This window comes from Chaetomium globosum, genomic scaffold, assembly GCF_000143365.1.
Source record: "Chaetomium globosum CBS 148.51 scaffold_1 genomic scaffold, whole genome shotgun sequence".
Classification (NCBI taxonomy): domain Eukaryota; kingdom Fungi; phylum Ascomycota; class Sordariomycetes; order Sordariales; family Chaetomiaceae; genus Chaetomium; species Chaetomium globosum.
This window is the reverse complement of record NT_165976.1, coordinates 1,623,686-1,644,479: the sequence shown is the minus strand read 5'-3', so window position 1 is coordinate 1,644,479 and position 20,794 is coordinate 1,623,686. Positions and strand designations below refer to the sequence as shown.

The 20,794-nt window shown below is 54.9% G+C and overlaps 4 protein-coding genes across 4 annotated transcripts; all 4 read left to right on the top strand.

Moving 5' to 3' along the window:
* Nucleotides 1-153: 153 nt before the first annotated feature.
* On the top strand, nucleotides 154-738 carry CHGG_00545 (uncharacterized protein; the record flags this gene model as incomplete). The annotated part of the gene is made up of 3 exons (XM_001219765.1): nucleotides 154-291; nucleotides 353-460; nucleotides 514-738. The coding sequence occupies 3 exons, from the start codon at nucleotides 154-156 to the stop codon at nucleotides 736-738; spliced, it is 471 nt and encodes a 156-aa protein (XP_001219766.1).
* A 1,466-nt stretch (nucleotides 739-2,204) lies between these two features.
* Nucleotides 2,205-4,740, top strand: CHGG_00544 (uncharacterized protein; the record flags this gene model as incomplete). Its single annotated transcript, XM_001219764.1, has 2 exons — nucleotides 2,205-2,971; nucleotides 3,024-4,740. The coding sequence occupies 2 exons, from the start codon at nucleotides 2,205-2,207 to the stop codon at nucleotides 4,738-4,740; spliced, it is 2,484 nt and encodes an 827-aa protein (XP_001219765.1).
* A 1,735-nt stretch (nucleotides 4,741-6,475) lies between these two features.
* On the top strand, nucleotides 6,476-8,902 carry CHGG_00543 (uncharacterized protein; the record flags this gene model as incomplete). Its single annotated transcript, XM_001219763.1, has 4 exons — nucleotides 6,476-6,842; nucleotides 6,895-7,021; nucleotides 7,087-8,217; nucleotides 8,731-8,902. The coding sequence occupies 4 exons, from the start codon at nucleotides 6,476-6,478 to the stop codon at nucleotides 8,900-8,902; spliced, it is 1,797 nt and encodes a 598-aa protein (XP_001219764.1).
* Nucleotides 8,903-12,140: 3,238 nt separating this feature from the next.
* CHGG_00542 (polyketide synthase) lies at nucleotides 12,141-18,924 on the top strand (the record flags this gene model as incomplete). The annotated part of the gene is made up of 4 exons (XM_001219762.1): nucleotides 12,141-12,460; nucleotides 12,544-12,835; nucleotides 12,904-18,792; nucleotides 18,880-18,924. 4 exons carry the CDS (start codon nucleotides 12,141-12,143, stop codon nucleotides 18,922-18,924), a joined length of 6,546 nt encoding a protein of 2,181 aa, XP_001219763.1.
* Between the last annotated feature and the right edge of the window lie 1,870 nt (nucleotides 18,925-20,794).

The following is a 20,794-nucleotide window of genomic DNA, read 5'->3' as shown; positions in this document are numbered from 1 at the left end:
GCGAACGCGCCGCGGTGGCGCTCTCACGTCACGGCACGACCCCTCACCGACGAGGTACGAACGATTTCGCGGGTGGGAATAATTCCCAGAATGTGCAAACCCACTCAAAAAGCACAACTACGTTGAAGACGGTAGTTAATCGCATTGCCCGTCATGCCCTACCAAAAGAAGCGGCAGACTGCCGCCGAGAACGACTCGGGGCAGCCCGCCGTCAAAAAGTCGAAGAGCGAGAAGAAGGCCAAGAAGGACCTCACGCAGGGCTCGGATGCAGAGGGAAACCCGTATTGGGAGGTCGGTTTTGCCACATTGCCCAAGAAGAATTTTGAGAGACGGGTTGCTAATATCCCATCAGATCGGCAACAACCGGCGCATCGGCCCCACCAGGTACAAGGGTGTCACCTTGGTTAACATCCGAGAGTTCTACACCACACCTACTGGCGAGCTGAAGCCAGCGAAGAAGGTGGGTTTTTGATATCCTCTGGCTTATCTCCTACAAGCACTGACCGTTACTAGGGCATCTCGCTTACCTTAGACCAGTACAACGCTCTCCTCAAGGTCATCCCGGAGCTCAATGAAAAGCTCCGCGCCGAAGGCCATGAGTTAAGCGACATGCCACCGGTTGGGGCGAAAGAAGCTCTGGTGAAGGCGGACAAGCCCACCAAGTCCAAGAAGTCGAGAAAGGCAAACATCGACGCCACGAGCGAGGAGGAGGAGGAGAGCAGCGAGGAAGACGATTGAACGGATATACGACCGAGCTTCGCATTTTTGGGGCGTTCACTTTAGAGTCTTTTACTGGTACCAAGCAATGGGGGGAGTTGGCGCGGTCTATTTTTGCTATGAATTCATGCGATTGTTTTGTCCATCGCATTTCTGAAGCCTAGACGAGACATGATGAATGCTGAGTTACTGAATTCCAATCTATACTATGGGGTCGCGCATGACGTATGTGTGACAATGCCGTCACATAATAACTAAAAGTAGGGTATTCATTTCTCCGTATCCACGCTCTAGGCTTAACCTTTCACAACCCGGTCAACAGCTTGTTGAAGGCCCAGATATATCGTACATGTTCAGCTCTCGCGGCAGGCGAACGTTGGCGTTTCACGTCTCTCATGTCTTCTTTTCCTCCCCCCGAAGCCTAGCTATTAGTTTCTCCTGCAGAAAAGGACTGAGTCCAAGGCTACAGAGAAATAAGGTTAGTTATGATTTGGTTGGGCAATTGAGAAGAAAAAGAAACAGGGGAGCCTCACATTCCCTGATTCGTCACAATCCGGTACGTGCCACTGGGCTGGTAGTTGCCGACGATTTCGCCCTTCCCATCAACCTCCACGCTGCCGAGTATGTCTTCTGGCCTTGACAAGCCAACCAAGTTAGCATCAACCAAAGAACTCCTTTTCCTGTTAGGTTCGCCTACCAAGCAATCCTTCCAAAATCAGGCGGGTTCCTTGAGTCGCTCAGATGCACCCACCCGCCCACGCCGGCCCCTCCGGCACCGCCCTCAGCACTCGCACCGCCAGCCCCAGTCCCCGTGCCCCGTTGATTCCGTGCCTGTATAAAATTGAACCCGCCTGGTGACGCAAGCGCCTGCGCCTGGCTCTTCAACCCCGGGTCGTCGGCTGCATGTTTCGCGAGGACGTCGTCGAGGATAGAGATGAAGCGCGGGTTCCCTTGGAAGGATTTGGGCGTCGGCGGAACGGCGGTCGTGGTACCAATTGCGAGGGACGGGTTTGGAGGAGTAGTTTCGAGGTAAGATAGGAGGTGGCTGTTGGGTTGCTGAGGGTGTGGGAAGACTTTCTGCAGGAGAACCATTAGCTTTGTGGAGGTGGTTACGATGGTGGTTGGTACTAACAATGCTGGGATTGGAGGGTAGTGTTGAAAGGCCCCTCGCCCTTGAAAGGCCTTGCAACCCCTGAGGCGTAAACAAACGGGCGACCAGCATTTTGCTCGATGGGAGGGTGGATATTAAATAGCTTGAAGCTTGTGCTTGGTCCCGTTTTCGATGCGGTCATGGTTTGAGCTTCTGAAGCTTCGAAAGCTCCACTGGCCTGCCGGAAACGCGCCCCTGTGTCTTCGACCCCTGTCTTGCCCCGCCAAACGCGGTAAGGCGACGCGCCGTTGCAAGCCCATTAACGCGGTTCTCTGCACTCTGGCCCAAAACCATCAGCAACACCAATTCCCTTAAACTCCACGAAAACAACGCCAAGATGATGGTCATACAGAGTCCCAAGAAGACCCCACGGAAGAATCAACCAAAAAGTCCCGAAAAGGGCAAGCGAGCCAAACCGCCCCCGCCGCCGTTTTTCGCGCCCAAGAATGCGGCTCCCTCGAGCGCGATCCTGTCCTCGTCTCCTGCGTTTGCCACTCCAGCACACCCATTAAAGCCGTTTCAAGCTCCCGCTCCCGCCAAAGCAGCTGTCCTCCCCATAATCCTCCCACCTGCAACCCTACGACCCCTAGCTTTCCGCACCTTCACCAAAAAGCACGGCCTAACACTGACTTCCCCGGCGCTCCAAGAGCTCGCTACCTTTATTGGGAGACACTGTGGCTCGGGATGGAGAGAAGAAGGCTTGGCAGAGAAAGTCCTCGAGGAGGTGGCTCGGACCTGGAAGAACTGCAATGGGGGGGTCATTGTGGAAGGGACCAGCCCTGAGCTGAAAGACATGCTGAAAACACTAGAGGGGAACATGAGCGGCGGCAAGATAATGAGCGGACCGCGCGGTTTGAGCAGGCAAAACAGCTTGATTCTAGAGCCAACCGAGGCTCCGGACCATTCCAAGACGCGGCTCGGGCTGAGGCCAACGGCAACGCTTACACGGGACGATAGTCAGGCCAGTTTTGGCATGTCAGGCATCGGCTTTGACGAGGAGCCAGATGACGAGGGACTGCAAGATGTCAGGAGATGGCTGAAGGTTATTGGCGCTTTTGAACAGCCACGGTATTCGTACAATGTTGCCAAGAAGCATTTTGAGAAGTACGGCTCTTTCTCTCCCCAAATAGACACTCTGCTGACGATGGACAACCAGAGCTACCTCCAAACCCTCCCTCCTACCACCGGCCTCCCATAAAACCGACGCTTTCCGAAACCGGTACAATGTTGTTCATCAACGTCTTCTCCGTAATGAATCGTTTCAAACTTCGGCAGTGACGAGTGCCAGGACGACCGGTCTCCGTCGAAGCGCATCCACAACAATGCAATCGCACAAGATCACCCCGATATCGAACCTTCTTGGCCGACACGGCACAAACCACATGCTACTCGGGATGCTTGTCCTGCTGCCCACGGGTAACATAGCCATCAGCGATTTGACCGGAACTATCACTCTCGACTTGTCCCACGCGGTCGCTATCCCAGAAGACTCGGCTTGGTTTACCCCAGGCATGATTGTTCTGATTGATGGTGTCTATGAGGAAGAGGAAGAGTCCATAGGCAAGGGACTAAGTGGTAGCAGTGGCGTGGGGGGGACCATTGGGGGTCGCTTTCAGGGATTCTTCATTGGACAACCACCCTGCGAGAAGCGGCGAGCGACGCTGGGGGTTAGCGGCTTGGACGGGGGCCCAGACCACACAATCGGTGGCGGCTTTGGGTGGATTGACTTCCTCGGCGTGGGCAGTGAGCGGGCCGTAGGGTCGCGCATGCGCAAGATAGAGCAGAGATTGCTGCGACAACCAGCGTTGGCTGATCCAGACAGTCCCGGACGAGGGCGTGTAGTGATCGTGGGCGAACTGAGCCTCGACGTGCCACGCAGCCTGCAGGCACTGAAGAAGATCCTCTCCCTCTACGCTACCGATCCAGAAGGATCAACGCCAATGACGTTCATCCTCGCCGGCAACTTCACGACCCACGCGGTTATGGCGCGTGGTGGGAGCGGCGGCAGCATAGAGTACAAAGAGTTTTTCGACGCTCTGGCCTCGACGCTGGCCGACTTCCCCACGCTGCTGACCACGGCAACCTTCATCTTCGTTCCGGGCGACAACGACGGGTGGGCGTCCGCATTTTCCGGCGGTTCCGCTGTACCACTTCCCCGAAACTCGGTCCCGGAATTGTTTACCTCGCGAATCAAGCGAGTTTTCACTGCCGCCAACGCCGACGCCGGGTTGTCTCCTGCCGAGGGCAAAGGCGGCGAAGCCATCTGGACCACCAACCCCAGCCGCATCTCCCTCTTCGGACCCAACCACGAAATAGTCCTCTTCCGCGACGACATCTCAGCCCGCCTCCGCCGCTCCTCCGTCCGCCTAAAAGGCAAAACCACCGCCCCAGCCGAGGCCTCCCAACCAACCCAAACCGAAGACACCGCCATGTCCGGCGCCAACCCCCCAGCCCCCTCCTCCCCACTAGCACCCGGCCTCGAAGCAATGGACCTAGACGCCACGCCGCAACCGCCCTCGCCCAAAAACACCACGGCGGGGGCGGCGGCAGAGTCCGAAGCCATCCCCTACGACACGGTCATCGCGCGCAAGCTGGTAAAGACGCTGCTGGACCAGGGCTACCTCGCGCCCTTCCGGCAGAGCGTGCGGCCCGTGCACTGGGACTACACCACGGCCATGTACCTGTACCCGCTGCCGACGGCGCTGGTGCTGGTCGACACCACCGCGCCGCCCTTCTGCGTCACCTACGAGGGCTGCCATGTCATGAACCCTGGGAGTGTGTTGGTGAGTGGCCGTCGGGGTGTGGCGAGGTGGGTGGAGTATGCGGTTGGGGGTGTGACTAAGAGGGGGAGGGTGAGGGAGTGTACTTTTTGAGTTGTGGGTTGGTGGGTTGTCGGGGTTGATGGTTTGATGGGGTTTTTGGTGAAGCAAGACGGACGAGGAATGATTGCCGGGCTCGATCCGGGAAGTTTACGACATATGATGAATATAACACTGCCCAGGCACGCAGTGTAGACCAATGTAATTTTCAAAGCATTATGTAGAATGTGACTCGTTCATGTCTCATCTTGGAAGCTTCTCTGTACCTCGGCCATTTGACTACCTCTTAAGCCGGGAGGGCATCACTATCCAGCCGATACGCTTTCTCTTCTCCAGAAATGAGAATAAATTTCCCGAGTATATGGATAGTCTGGATATAACCGACGGTCATTGGGATAACAACCAAGGATATATATTCTCATAGTTAATCCCCACGTCGTTTCCGATGCCTGCGGTCAAACAGTCAATGCACTTTCCCGGTTTCTTCAAAGATGCCCCCCAACTAGGGTTCAAGAAAGACTAGGGAATGTCAAGCAGCGTTTAATGATGCCAGCATTTCAGTAGGGTGCAGCTGCAAGCTCTCTCGTATTTGAAGGGCGCTGTGCAAGGTAACACGAGTCGAAGTAGGTTCAGGTTGAAAGTCCCCATCACGGCAGGATTACCACGACGCTTAGAGTTCGTATATACCTTGTTTAGTTTACAAGTTTCCGAGTGTGCATATCTAAAGTTACAAAATCGGGTTCAGATGAATGAACGTGACCATGCTGCCAGGAATCGGGTGTAAGGTTGGACTCGCCGGGCCGCCGCTCCTTGGCTTTGACCCCCACTCCCGAATGGGGCTCCATGCCAAGCAGCCCCACCCCCACAAGCCAAGCTCGGCAGTCCATTCGGCCCCACCACAACTACAACATCCCGAACCGTCAACAACCTCACAAGGCAATCTTTTGTCATGTCCGAAAAAGAGAGCCATAACAGAGACTGCAGTGGGACTTTTTTGGGGGTACATTTCTGGGGATAAATTCTGTTTTTACAGACCATTCGACGTCTTACCATTGGCCTTGATCGAACGTTACGGTGTGTGTAAATTGAACATTCTTTCCGCCTCATCGTTAAACTCATGCAATAGTTATTCTACCTCAGCATTCACAATATGGGCACGCCGTCCAATCCTCTCAAGATTACGGTTTATCATACGAACAATTTTACGTCCTCTCGACGACATGTTGCGTGTCAATATGCTACCGGGTTGCACCGTCTGCGGGACGCCGCTTTAATGTATATTAAGTGCGCAGGAAGTTAGCTACCTGAGGTACCGTTGACAACACGAAACTTCAACCTAGTCCCGCACAGGGCCCAATTATTGTCGCCCATTATATCTTTCTATCACCGGTTGGTGTTTGCTCTAGCCCCAGATATGGGTCTGCCAACCGTCGGGATATGAGGCTTACCGATGACCAGCAAGATTCCGCCATAGATGGCTAGCGCTAAAGCGGCGAGACGGCTGGTAGCCATTACCAGAATGTTCCATGAAGAGGCCTTGCCTTGTGTCCGTGATCTGGCACGGGACTTCTCCTCCTTACTCGATTCGTGCGGGCGTGCGGTTGCCTTGGAACCCGCAGGCTCCCGGACCCTCTCGGACGCTAGGCACGTGGTGTCTTCCTTTTTCTAGGCAACGTCTTGGGGAGAAGATTTTTCTTCGCCATCTTCTCCTACATCATCTTTCTTCTCGCTGCACCTTCAACCACTTCTGCTGCAACATCACACTTATTTGGCGCGCCAGTCCTAAAACATGTTCTCTTCGATTATTCACCCGTTTGCGTACTTGACCGCCCTGGGCGCACTCGCGCGGGCGGGAACTGTTACGTACGACTGGAATGTGACTTGGGTTTGGGCAAGCCCTGATGGCTTTGGAAGGCCCGTCATCGGGATCAACAACGAATGGCCATGCCCCCAGATCAATGCCACGGCGGGCGACACCGTCGTGGTCAATCTCAACAACAAGCTTGATAACCAGACGACTGGATTACATTTTCATGGTATGAACCAAGTGCAGACCTCCGATATGGACGGCCCAAGCGGTGTGACTCAGTGTCCGATCCCGCCAAATTCTTCCGTCAAATATCAGTTTACGGCGGATGCTCCGGGAACCTATTGGTGTGAGTACACTTGGTATCGGCACTAAAAGCCTTGATCAAGACTGACAATTAGGCGTAGACCACTCCCATAACATGGGGCAGTATCCAGATGGCTTGCGCGGCTCCCTCATTGTGCAGGACCCAAATGATCCCTATGCAGGGAAATACGACGAGGAGCACATACTGGCCGTTTCAGACTGGTAAGTGGTCGTCGACCAGACTCCTAGAATGCAAAGCTCACTATGGACAGGTACCACAACGACAGTACTACCGCTGTCCAAAACATGCTCACTCCAAACAATACCCAATTCAAGCCCCCGATACCTGATAACATCACTGTCAACGAAGGCCAGGGCTTGCAGGTCGACTTCGTCAAAGGGAAGACGTACCGCATTCGCATGATCAATTACGCCGCATTCGGCGCTGCCATGGTTCACTTTGACTCGCACACCATGAATATCATCATGAATGACGGGGCATATATCCAGAAAACAGACGCTTACCAACTGCACCTGGCGCCTGCCCAGCGGTACGACGTCTTGATTTCGCCCAATGATAGCGATAACGGGAACTACCCCTTCCTAGTATCGCTCGACCTGAACCGGGACTGGACCAACGCGACCGAGGAGAAGACGTGGGCCCACAACTACACGGGATATCTTGTTATGGACTCTACCCAACCAATGAACAAAACCGATGTCGTAGACGTGTGGAATCCCGTTGACGATGCAAGTTTCAAGCCCTACGACGGGGCGGCCGCGTACAGCGCGTACGATAGCCTGGTCAAGCTCGATTTCAATTTTTGCCTCGATCAGAACGGCTACCCTCGCTCGTGTTTCAACAACCTCACCTACATCAGCCAGCAAGTCCCGACGCTCTACAGCGTGGCCACGACAGGCGACCAGAACACGAACCCGGTCATCTACGGACAAGTCAACCCCTTCATCGTCAACTACAACGATACCGTGCAGGTGGTGGTCTACAACGCCGACATCTCCTCGCACCCCTTCCACCTGCACGGGCACCACTTCCAGGTGCTGGAGCGGGCGGCAAGTGGTGCCGGTAACTGGTCGGGTACGGACAGCGGCTACGCGGCCAACCCGCCGATGCGCGACACCGTGGTAGTCATGCCCAACTCGTACGCCGTGCTGCGCTTCCGCGCCACCAACCCGGGCGTGTGGCTATTCCACTGTCACATCGAGTGGCACGTCGAGATGGGCCTGACCGCCACCATCATCGAAGCCCCCGACCGTCTGCGGAATATGACCTTCCCTGACGACCACATCGACGCCTGCAAGAAGCTCGGCACCCCCTACCAGGGCAATGCCGCGGGGAACACGGAGAACGTGACGGATACCAGCGACTTCGTGACCGTGCCGCCCACTACTTATAATGGGTACGTGCTTCCTTTTTGCGGAGAGAGATTTCGCGAAGTTTACCGCTTATGTTAACCTGATCAATTAGTGCATCATACACCACATCAACCTGAGTTCGGCGGGCAAGGGGGATCGGGAGAGGGTGTGTAAATGTGGGGGAAATGATGGAAACAAGGAGAAGGATAACATACCTGTCAGCCTAGATTGGATATTAGCTGGCAGATTGTATATCACCTGGTAGATACTATCTAATGACAGTACGTTTTAGCAACCATTGTTTCTTGGTTTTTTCTGGCCTCGGATTGTTTGAATCTCGCACATCGTGTGCTGAACAAGACTGGTAAACCAAAACCAGCACGCGGTCTGCGAAGGCTGCAGAAAGCAAGTCGTCCACATCCACCACCGCAGGCTACAGACCCGGTTTACCTCCCCTCCCTAAATATCACATTGCTGCTCATCCCATGGCACTAATCTTACTCCTCGCCGGTAAAAAGTCCGTAAGACGGAGACAAAGGCGGAACCCACCTCAAAAGGTACCAGCCAATGCGTGTTGTGGATGTGATGCCCACGCCACGGCCACGGCCACGACCATGTACGTACACGTACACGAGCTCGGAAGACGCGATGGGACCGCGCCCCCCCCTGTTCCGCAGCTCATACCCGAAGTCCTGTTACACGACGGTAAAGCTGCCCAAAAAGGACTGAGAGACAGACAGGGAGGTTTCAGCTCGTGGAGCGTGTGTGATGCTTCTGCCGGGCCGAGGCCGAGGCCGGGGGGCCCAGGGCGTGGCCACATGGTGACACGGTACGGAAGAAGAGAGGCCGCGGTTTCTCCGGCCGGACTTGGGGCTGTGTGTTGGCGTTTTGGGGTGTGTTTTGATGCATGTTTGTCGTTATGATTGTGGTGTCATGCCTGTCTGCTTGCAAACTGGCAGGGCATGGGTGGATTCCGGGCGGCCCTTGTGGCTTGCGAGGTGGAGAGGGTCGTTTGCCTCGTAAAACTTGAACTTTGCCCTGAAACCCCGGAGATTGGAAGTCCAGAATTTGATATAGTAACAAAACATGCACATCTCAAAATACACCGGTATTTACTGCTGACTGCCATTGTTTAACGAATGCTCGCTAGGCTATCATTCAATACAGGTGAGGCCCGGTTGTAGAATACAAGTACGGGAACGTTACCATGCTCCTGGGAGTATGAAGTGTGATCCTTCCGATAGTATGCCTTGTCCATCGCTTGTGGCCAAGGCTGGATGAGACGGGAGAGTACTGTGCAGCAATAGACGAACCGGGCACCAGTACCTATCTTTGGTCGGCTCGAGCAGGTTATGTTCCTTACTTAAGGCTCATGAATCGCCGTATTCATCAGCCACTTGTCATGCATGACAAATGCAGCAGAGGATCTGAACTGGAAATTAGAATTTCGTGCCGCTGGATCATCATCCCGAGAAGCCGAACAAAAAATAAAAGACATCTCAGATGCTTGTCTTGTTTCACCCAATTAGCTGGTAGCTGGTCTTGCTCGAGCCTAGAAGACAGGACTGCTTCAACACACGACAACAGGCTTTCCATAAGCTTACCAAACTGAAACTTGGGTGTCGATGACAACTGAGACGCACCCCCCAAACCCCTCCATCCGAGTAAACAGAAAGAGAAGCAATGTAAGCATCCACTGCCCGGTGAGAGGTGTCGTTCGTTCCATGCCCGTCTTTCGTCAGCTTGATGGCGAGACCGTTTAGCTGGGCCCAGCACACATTCAGCCTGGATGCCGAGAACCCGAAATAGTTCGTGTTAAAATTTCGCCAAGTCTGCGGTTAGCGAACGTCGTTGAATCGCATGACGGGCCGGACAATCGGGGGTCCGGTGGTGGTTGTGGTGATGGTGTTCACGAGGGGAAGGTTTGGCCGAACCAACTACGTTCAGTTGACCCCGGGCGACAAGCCGTGATCATATTAGAAACATGATGATACCGTGTCTACCCAAACGCTAGATGGACGAAGGATAATTGGATTGGCCGATCGGGGGTTGAGTGAACTGCTAGTGCGGGAGGTGATGCCTGAACGTTCCTAAAACGAGGATGGAATCTGGGCGAGTGAAAGATGCATCGTCTTAGGTCAGTCCAACCGACTGGGATATGTTGGATGGTCAGTCCGGTAACTCGCATGATCTGGTGTTCTGATAGCCTACTTAGGTACAGCTTTCATCCTTCCCCAGGCATGGTTGTCGGGGGTCTGCTCTCCGGCGGCAATCTGCTCAGGTCGGAGCCAAGCTGAGGTACCTTAGGTACCTGGAATGTGTAACATGAATCATTGAAACTTGGAGTAATTTTTTAGGTGCGTGCTTTTCCATTAGCTCTCTCCTTAAACCACTTCCATCATGCCTTAGTATCTGACTTCTCCCCCCCCCACCCGGGCGGCCTTGCAGCAGTAGGACAATTATGCAAATTATTACAACGTTTCTTGGAAGTGCCATCCCCCAAGCTATCCAAGACTGGCAGCTGCTTGCAATGTCCGTACCAGGCGACGGTTCGCAATTTCACATGTTTACGTTGAGCTGTCCGCTACCGAGACGCTGTGTTGCAGATCGCCCACAGGCGACAACAGCAAGGCTCTTGATGGACATCATATGAGACCACTATTGTCTTGACTCAACTTATTCTGTTTTTCGGTGTTCTGAGAAGGTGTTGTGATGCGTTGAGACAAGGTGATTGTGACCACGGATCTGAAATCCAAGCCGGGCCGTGCTTCCATAATCGTTTCCCGGCAGGTGCAGACGAACCACACCCTCCTCCCCACTCCCAAACTTCAACCCCCTCCCCCGGAAAGGGAAACCTTGGTGCATGACTGACCAACCACCTTGCACGTCAATGAGGCTCTCCCACTTTCAAATCCATCACTTGGCAGCAACGACATGGCATCCCCCCCTCTCCTACCCACCCGCCACCGTTCCTGCAAGGACGAAATCTCAAACTTCTGATCCGGACCACAGCACACCCAGCAAGTCAGAAGCCAACATATGGCGGACGGCCTCATCTACAACATCCGCAGCCCACCCCCCTCAGGAATTTCTGTGGTGCAATCGTTGGCCTGGGCCGTGGTGCGGGAGTCCGTGCTGGGGGGGAGGGGGGGGGTGGATGGGGGAGTCCGTCCCGCCTACCGAGGCTCCCCCTACGAACCGACGGAATACGCCGGAGCTGTGTAAAATGGTTTGCGACAAGTGGTATCTGTTCCATCGGACAGTGCAGTGACAATGCGCAGTTCGAAAACGGTCAGGTTTGCTGGACTGATGGACTGATGGATGACCTACCTACCTCTAACCAGATGACGAAAACAGGAACGCGCGATTTCAAATGCGCTGTTGAAACGCCCTGGCACTCTCGCTTTCCACGGGATCCGGCCAACCGCCTTCCCCAACGAATAGGCATGGTATCCAACAAGAGCACTCCTAGGCTTCTTTCCTCTGATTATCACATGGTGCCTGCTCTATCGAGCGGTTGCTACACAACATGGAACCTCGTCCGGAGCTCCTGCCCTTGCTCCTTCCCGCCATTTCGGTGTTGATACCTAGGGTCAGGTACGTACCTGGGGTAGCACCACCTCCTTCTCGTGAGCCCGGCACAAAGAGGCAAGTCCATAGGGCTATCAATGGAATGTCACTGCAGAAGCCGGGGGGGATGTCATGGCCGGTAAAATTCGCGCGGTGATTCCATGCTTCTTCCGTTGTTGTGGTGCCTTAGAACCACGATCTACCATCCCCAACTTCTTGTCCGAGCTTTACATTGCATGGGTGCATTGCTATAAGACAGTTTATTCGTCCGGCCTTGCTTCGAGTTCTTGTTCGAGTTTCTTTCTTTAGTTTGTAGTTTTCTATCATCAGCCACAAACCCGCCGCCCTCTTCCCGTGAAGCAGCACGGCGTCATCGGCCTTCCCAACGCACATCAACATGGAGGAGGCCATGCTCGACGAAAGCTGGGCTGAGCGGCCGGCATTCCTCCTCTTTGGGGACCAGTCTCTCGACAGTCATGGCTTTTTCGCTCAATTCTACCGCCAATCCAAACACGGCGAGCTAGCAAGGGTCTTCTTGCAGCAGGCGAACCACGCCCTGCTGGGTGTGGTCGAGAAGCTCCCTGCTTTGGAGCGAGCAACACTCCCCAATTTCCGAACATTGCGGCAGCTCAACGAACAATATCATAGCACGGAACAGAAGCACTCCGGAATTGACGCGGCGCTGTTGACAATATCGCAAATTGCGCACTACCTCGAGTGAGTCTACCCTATCTAGCTGAGCACACCGCTTTTTTACGTCTGTTGTTTTGGCTCGCCCCCTCTGACCACGGCACTTTTAGTCACGCTGAAAAGAACTGTGGCGATATCACACGGCCTCATAAGACTTTTCTCGTCGGGCTTTGCTCTGGGCTCTGGGCCGCAGCCGCTATCTCGGTGGCGCCCTCGCTCCCAGACCTGGTTCATATCGGCGTCCAAGCCGTTCTCTTGGCTTTCAAGACGGGTTCCTACGTTCACGCCATTGGGGAACGGTTGAGCCCGGCGTTTGAGCGTTCTGAAAGCTGGAGCTACATCTTCTCGGTGTCGAGCGTTGAGGATGTCACCCAAACGTTGGACGCTTTTCACGATACCTCGGTGAGTAGCCCGCCAACCCCCGGCCGCCGTGCCCAGTTGGGCCGCATAACTAACACGCTGTTTAATAGAACCTTCCTCCTGCTAGCCGCGCGTATATTAGCGCGGTATCCGATAATGGTATTGTAGTATCTGGTCCACCGAGCACGCTAGATGCGATAGTCAACAACAAGATCTTTCCGCCTAACCCGATCGCCATTCCGGTTCATGGCCCCTACCACGCGCCACATTTGCATTCCACCGCAGACATCGAAAGAATTTTAGAGCTTGACAACCCAGAAACGAAGGACGCCTTCTACAAGACGTCACCGCGATCGCCCATCATGGACTGCTCAACCGGGACATGGTTCTCCCCCATGGACACGAAATCGCTCCTGATATCGGTCGCCTCTACCATCTTGAACAAAGGATTGATGTTCAAAAAGGTTCTCAACGGTTGCGTCGAGGCTGCTCGCCTATTTCAAGACGACAAGTGCCTCGTAATCCCCCTTGGTCCAACCCAAAATCCGTCTACGCTTAAGAGGCGCCTCCAGCAGGAGACTGGATTGGAAGTCACTCTTCGCATGCCGCCTCCTATTTCATCGGAGGCAACGGCATCCAAGATAGGGAACCACGGATCAAGCGGGAAGCCCAAGCTTGCCATTGTCGGCATGGCAGGGCGATTCCCTGACGCTGCCAGCCACGAAGCCCTGTGGAAACTGCTGGAAAGTGGCCTCGCTGTCCATCGTGAGGCGCCACCGGATCGCTTCAATGTCAAGACGCACGTTGATCCCTCCGGCAAAGGAAAGAACATGAGCCACACTCCATACGGCTGCTGGATCAAAGACCCGGGTCTGTTTGACCACCGCGTCTTCAACATGTCGCCGCGCGAGGCGCGCAACACAGACCCTATGCAGAGGATGGCTTTGACCACGGCGTACGAGGCTCTAGAGATGTCGGGATACGTCCCCAACAGGACGCCGTCCACAAGGCTTGATCGGATCGGTACCTTCTATGGCCAGACCTCGGACGATTGGCGCGAAATAAATGCTGCCCAGGACGTGGACACGTACTTCATCACGGGAGGTGTCCGCGCCTTTGGACCTGGCCGCATCAACTATCACTTTGGCTTCAGCGGGCCGAGCCTCAACATTGATACCGCTTGCTCCTCCAGCGCGGCTGCCATGCAGGTGGCATGCTCGGCGCTCTGGGCCCGAGATTGCGACACGGCCATCGTCGGCGGCCTGTCGTGCATGACCAACCCGGACATCTTCGCCGGACTCAGTAAAGGCCAGTTCCTGTCAAAGAAAGGGCCATGCGCTACCTTTGACAATGATGCCGATGGGTACTGCCGCGGTGACGGCTGTGCATCCGTCGTCGTCAAGCGTCTGGATGACGCCCTGGCCGACCAAGACAGGGTTCTCGCCGTCATCCTCGGCACCGCAACCAACCACTCAGCGGATGCTATCTCCATCACGCATCCCCACGGGCCGACGCAGTCGATCCTGTCCACAGCCATTCTCGACGAGGCCGGAGTTGATCCCCATGATGTTGACTACGTGGAGATGCACGGCACCGGCACCCAGGCTGGAGACGGCACCGAGATGAAGTCGGTCACCGACATCTTTGCGCCCGCAAACCGGCCGAGGCCCGAAGACAGACCACTCTTTCTCGGAGCAGTCAAAGCAAACGTCGGGCACGGCGAAGCCGCTTCCGGAGTTACCGCCCTCATCAAGGTACTCCTGATGCTTGAGAAGAACACTATCCCACCCCATGTCGGGATCCAGAACGGCGGGGAGATCAACAAGACGTTCCCTAAGGACTTTGTCGCCCGGAACGTCAACATTGCATTCCGTCCAGTTCCCTTCAGAAGAAGGGATGGCAAGCCCAGGCGCGTCTTCGTGAACAACTTCAGCGCCGCGGGTGGTAACACTGGTCTCCTAGTCGAGGACCCCCCGACAATTCCGCGCGCGAAACCGGATCCTCGCACCCACCACGTTATCACTTTGTCGGGGCGGGTCTGGGAGTCCGTGAAGGGAAATGCTGAACGTCTCCTCGAGTGGACGGAGCGGAACCGCGACACACCGCTCTCGCACATTTCTTACAGCACAACAGCAAGAAAGCTGCACCACGTCTGCCGTATGAGCGTGACGGGCAGGGATATTGGAGATTTACAGGCGGCCCTCAGAGAACGCATCAGGGACCTGGACCTGAATCAAGCTGTACCGGTCCCGCATCAGCCGAGAGTGGTCATGATGTTCACGGGGCAAGGGTCGCAATACGCCGCAATGGGGAAGGAGTTTTACGACCACTACTCGGTGTTCCGCGAGAGCATCGACGGCTTCATTGACCTGGCCCGCCTGCAGGGCTTCCCCTCTTTTCTCCCTCTCATTGATGGCACCGACCAGAACTTGTCCGAGATGTCACCCATCGTGTTGCAACTTGGCTTGGCATGCTTCGAGATGGCCGCCGCCCGCCTCTGGGCTTCGTGGGGAATCAAGCCCGCCGCCGTCGTGGGCCACAGCCTGGGAGAGTATGCCGCTCTCGAAGTAGCTGGCGTGCTCTCGGCTAGCGATGTCATTTATCTAGTCGGTTCTCGTGCCAAGCTGCTCGTCGAAAAGTGCCAATCTGGCAGCCACGGCATGGTCGCCGTCCAAGCCCCGGTCGAGACGGTCTTGGAACTGATGGGCACCGAAGCTGATGGCTTAAACATCGCCTGCATCAACAGCCTCCGCGAGACCGTCATTAGCGGCGAGACTGAAAAGTCAAAGGATATGGCCACCTATATGAGCGACCAGGGTTACAAGTCCAACCACCTGCGTGTGCCCTTCGCTTTCCACTCTCCCCAGGTGGAAGTTATTTTGGATGATTTTGAGAAGCTCGCACAGGGCGTTACCTACAAAACCCCCAAGATCCCCATCATCTCCACAGTCCATGGAAAGGTCATCCAGGGCAAGTCGATCGATGCTGGGTACCTGCGCAAACACGCGCGAGACACAGTCTACTTCCTCGACGGGCTTATCGAGGCTCAGAAGTCGAGCACCATCGATGACAAGACCGTTTGGCTCGAGATGGGCCCTCACCCGGTTCTTTCGGCCATGGTCAAGGCTACATTTGGCGCTAGTACGGTAGCGGTTCCCACACTACGCCGTACTGAGCCCTGTTACAAGACGTTGACGAGCACGCTCGCCACCTTGCACAACGCGCACCTCAAGATAAACTTCAACGAATATCACCGCGATTTCGCCGACTCAGTGCGTCTGTTGAATTTGCCCACGTATTCCTTCAACGATAACAACTACTGGATCCAGTACGCGGGCGATTGGTGTCTCGCGAAGCACAACCTCTCGGTCGCTGCAGCGGAACAAAAGCCTGTAACGCCCTGGGTCGCCACGACGACAGTCCACAAGCTCAACAGAGAAATTGTCGAAGGTGGCGTGGCGATCGTCGAGACCGAGTCCGAGCTCTACCAAGAGCAACTTCGAAATGTGGTCTGTGGCCACCAGGTCAACGGCGCCCCCCTGTGCCCATCATCGCTGTACGGCGACATGGCCATGACCGTGTGCGACTATGCCTACAAGCTTCTGCGGCCTCAGTCAACGGGCATCGGCTGTAACGTCGCGGATATGCAGGTCTTTAAGCCGCTCATCTTTGACGACAAAGCCAAAAGTCACATCCTTCGGTTGACAGTGACTGCTAATGCCGAGGCTGGCGAAGCCGACCTGGTCTTCCACACGGCTCAAGATGGCAAGAAAGTCGAGCATGCTCACTGCAAAGTCTACTACGGCAATCATGACGAGTGGCAGGACGAGTTCGACCGGGCCGCCTACCTTATCAAGTCCCGTGTCGACTTCCTTATGGAGGCAGAAAAACGTGGTGCCGCCTCCAAGATTGGCCGCGGCTTGGCGTACAAGCTCTTCTCCGCCTTGGTCGACTACGGCACACGCTACCGCGGCATGGAGGAGGTTATTCTTGATAGCACTACTTGTGAAGCGACGGCGAAGATCCGCTTCCAGACGACAGCCCAGGATGGAACCTTTTACTTCAGCCCCTACCATATCGACAGCGCTTGCCACATCTCTGGCTTTATCATCAACGGCACCGACGCTGTGGATTCGCGTGAACGGGTCTTCATCTCCCACGGCTGGGGCTCCATGAGATTTACCGAGATCCCGGATGCAAACAAGGAGTACCGCAGTTACATCCGGATGCAGCCGGTGAAGGGCACCGAGATGATGGCTGGCGATGCGTACGTCTTCGATGGCGACAAGATCATTGGCATGACGGGCCGCATCAAGTTCCAAGCCATCAAGCGCCACACTCTCAACATGATGCTTCCTCCGCGAGGGGCCCAGGCAATCTCGGGCCCAGCTCCCTCGGCGATCAAAGCGGCCCCCTCTAAGAAGAAGAAGAACGAGACTGTAAACGCTTCCAACATAGACAGGGTGAACCAGAGGCTCAAGACCGTGACATCCTCAGTCATGGATATCCTTGTCAGAGAAATAGGCTGTAGCCACGGGGAGCTCGTTGACGACGCCTCGTTTGACAATCTCGGCGCTGATTCCCTAATGGCTCTACAAGTCTCTTCCAAGATACGCGAAGAGCTAGAACTCGACATTGAAGCGCAAGCCTGGCTCGATTACCCTACCGTCGGCGCTTTCAAAACCTACCTGGCCAACTTTGAGAAGCCAGGTCGCAAAGAAAGGGCACCATCCACAGGGTCTGCAAGAACGACAGACGACGAGTCACGCGAAGTTGAATATGACTCGGACGTCACGACACCGACCGAAGCCAGTGTTACCGATTCTGTCAAGGGAGATGCGCAGGACGACGTCGAGCCAGGCGACTCTGCCCAGAACCAGGAACTTCGAACCATCATCCGCGAATCCATTGCCACGGAAGCGGGCGTGGACGTGCAGGAAGTCATTAGCGCGTCCGACTGGACGAGTCTCGGGGTGGACTCTCTCTTGGGTTTAGGAATCAGTAGCCGAATTCGTGAGCTAGCTGGCATAGAGGTCCCCAACGATCTCTTCCTTGAGCACCCAACGCTCAAAGATGTGGAGCGCGTTTTGGGCGTCACCGACGTCCCCAAAAAGCCCGCCACCCGCCAACGGAAAAGCACCAAGGAAAAGCTCAAAGCACCCCCCGCTGCAGCCTCCGCTAAGGAGCATCCTCGGATTTCTTTGGAGGAACCCGCCCCTCCAAAACCGCCGAGACCTAGCCACATTGTCGACAAGTACCCCCACCGCACATCGAGTTCAGTCCTCCTGTCTGGGGCTTCCCGCGACCAAACCAAACAACTCTTTATGATCCCGGATGGCAGCGGATCTGCCACGTCGTATACCGAAATCGCCAAAGTCGGTGGCGGGTGGTGTGTCTGGGGTCTTTTCTCGCCCTTCATGAGGACGCCCGAGGAGTATCAGTGTGGTGTCTATGGCATGGCCGCCAAGTTTATCGACCAGATGAAGTACCGCCAGCCCCATGGCCCGTACTCACTTGCGGGTTGGAGTGCCGGCGGCGTCATTGCATTCGAAATAGTCTACCAATTGGTCCAGGCCGGGGAAGAGGTCGCGAACCTGATCATCATCGATGCCCCTTGCCCCCTCACAATTGAACCGCTTCCGCAGGGGCTTCACGCGTGGTTCGCGTCAATTGGCCTGCTCGGCGAAGGCAACGACAAGAAGATTCCAGAGTGGTTGCTTCCCCACTTTGCCGCCTCCATCACAGCCCTCAGCGAGTACGATGCCAGACCGATTCCCAAAGACAAATGCCCCAATGTCATGGCAATCTGGTGTGAGGATGGTGTATGCCATCTACCCACCGATCCCAGGCCAGAGCCGTATCCAAAGGGCCACGCCCTCTTCCTGCTGGAAAACCGCACCGACTTTGGGCCAAACAGATGGGAGGAGTGTTTGGACGTCGACCGCATGCAGTTCAGGCACATGCCTGGCAACCACTTCTCCATGATCCATGGCGATCAGGTATGTTGTGTCTTTTTACTCGGGCTCCATCTATTCATAGCACCCCACTTCAAGAGGCCAAGAAACATGCTAACTCGGGCGACACAGGCCAAAATTCTTGAAGGTTTTTTGCGGGAGGCTCTTCTGGATTGAGGCCGTAGGTGGCCGTTTCGGTTTATTACCTCTCAAGCGGAGCTGGCAGTCCAGAAACTGCTAGGGCTTTTTTTATGGTTTATCACTGTATTGAATTTGGCGTACGTGCATACTTGATAGTGCTCATTGGCATCGTTAGAGATGATTTTGCTGGTTTTTGTCAGGCATGGTGGTGGGTTCTGGTTAGTCGTTGACGACCAAGGGGCATCCACCATACCAGCGATTTCGCTTTACTTCGTTTTGAGGTTTAAATAGCGACCAGTTACTTTTTACTGCTTTTCACTTGTGTTCATGTGTTGCTCGTCCTGCCGTTGTCTGTTCTGTCTACCTGCCCGTACCTTGGATACTTATGTTCTCAACTGATTTAGGCCTAACCACACACCCGTACCCATACTAGGTCACGAGCGTTAGAGGGAAAAGACAAGAATGTTATAAGGCACGGTGTCTGTCTCCCTTTACAAGATTACTGTAACTATCAGGTGCATAACCTTATAAACTCCGAGAGCCTGGGAAGCAGACACAAATTAAAGTTGTCGACCAGATCTCAACCATAGAAACGAAGCAAAAAACGGTGTTTACTCGATTTCCTTTGCTCAGTTTTTTGGGTTTTTTTTTTTTTCCGTCTTTTGGTCTCGCATTTTTTGTGCCAAGATGAGCTGCTTGGCGTTTTCACCCCACAGTAAAGTTTCCCGGCTGTGGTTGGTCAGCTTCCTTGCCCTCGTCCCGATCCGGCAGGAACGGGTTGCAGGGATCCCGCGGGAGTTGAGTTGCCGGCTCGCGGGGGTTTGCCTCCTTTCTTCATCAAACCATGGGAAGTTTTCAAGATGACAGTTAATGCTGCTGCGATCTGAGTTATCAACAACCCTTTTTTCAGCGAAACTATCACAAGGTACAGTTGCAACCAGCCGACCGATACCCTACCGATACCCTGCCGGGCCAAAGTCCTCGGCATTTATTTACTGTGGTATGGTGCATAAGTTTCGTCCCCTGTCGAGGTACCGGGTGGGGCGCGCCAAACCGTCCGCCAGCTGCTGCCAAACCGCCCAAAACCCGCTGCCAAATTGACAAAAATATCCGTGCAAGCCCTGTCAATACCTGGTCCGGGGACGAAACTTACCCATCCCCCCCAAGTACCTTAGCGCTTTAACAAGAACGGACGAGAACACCAGGTCTGTTACCTTGCAAGTAAAAATGTCCACCGGCAGACTGATCGGAGGAAAGACGCGTTGTGGGGGTCACTCAGCAAACCATCTTTGACCCGGCAAGCCACGAAAGGCAACTGCTGGACGTACCCAAGGCAGCCAGTTAACAATATTCACAGTCAGCAGACAAACGGGTTGGGCCGAGAATTACACAGCACAATTCCCCCACTCATTAGCCAATCCAGTTCGGGGACTCCGCGCCTGCATCGCATCCTGAAGCCGGCTGAGACAACTACCCGCCGCTTAGCCATGTTCTCTTGATCTCGAGCGCGAGATAAGTCGTGTTGATTCGCCGCCTTGTCTTCATGGCGGTCGTTGGTGCCATGACTCAGAGGAATGTCTCGGGACCGAGCGATAGACTCGTGCAGCTGATTGCCAACAGAAGATGCCCTTCCAATTAACAACCATTCGCCATCCCCGTGGCAGGTACGAATAACGTGGCGTGTTTTTACATCAGGTCTTCAACGCCATCACAGGTTCCTTCACGACGGCCAACCACTTCCGTCGTGCATCACCAATCATACACACCAGTCGCAGGCAGCGCCCAAGGCCAGAACGAGATGTTTTTGCCTACAACACCAATCGGGCCCATGGCTATCTGCACTTTCCCAACGAGCAACCCAGATACCCATTCCCTGATCCCATACCACGGATCCCCGGGGCGTATC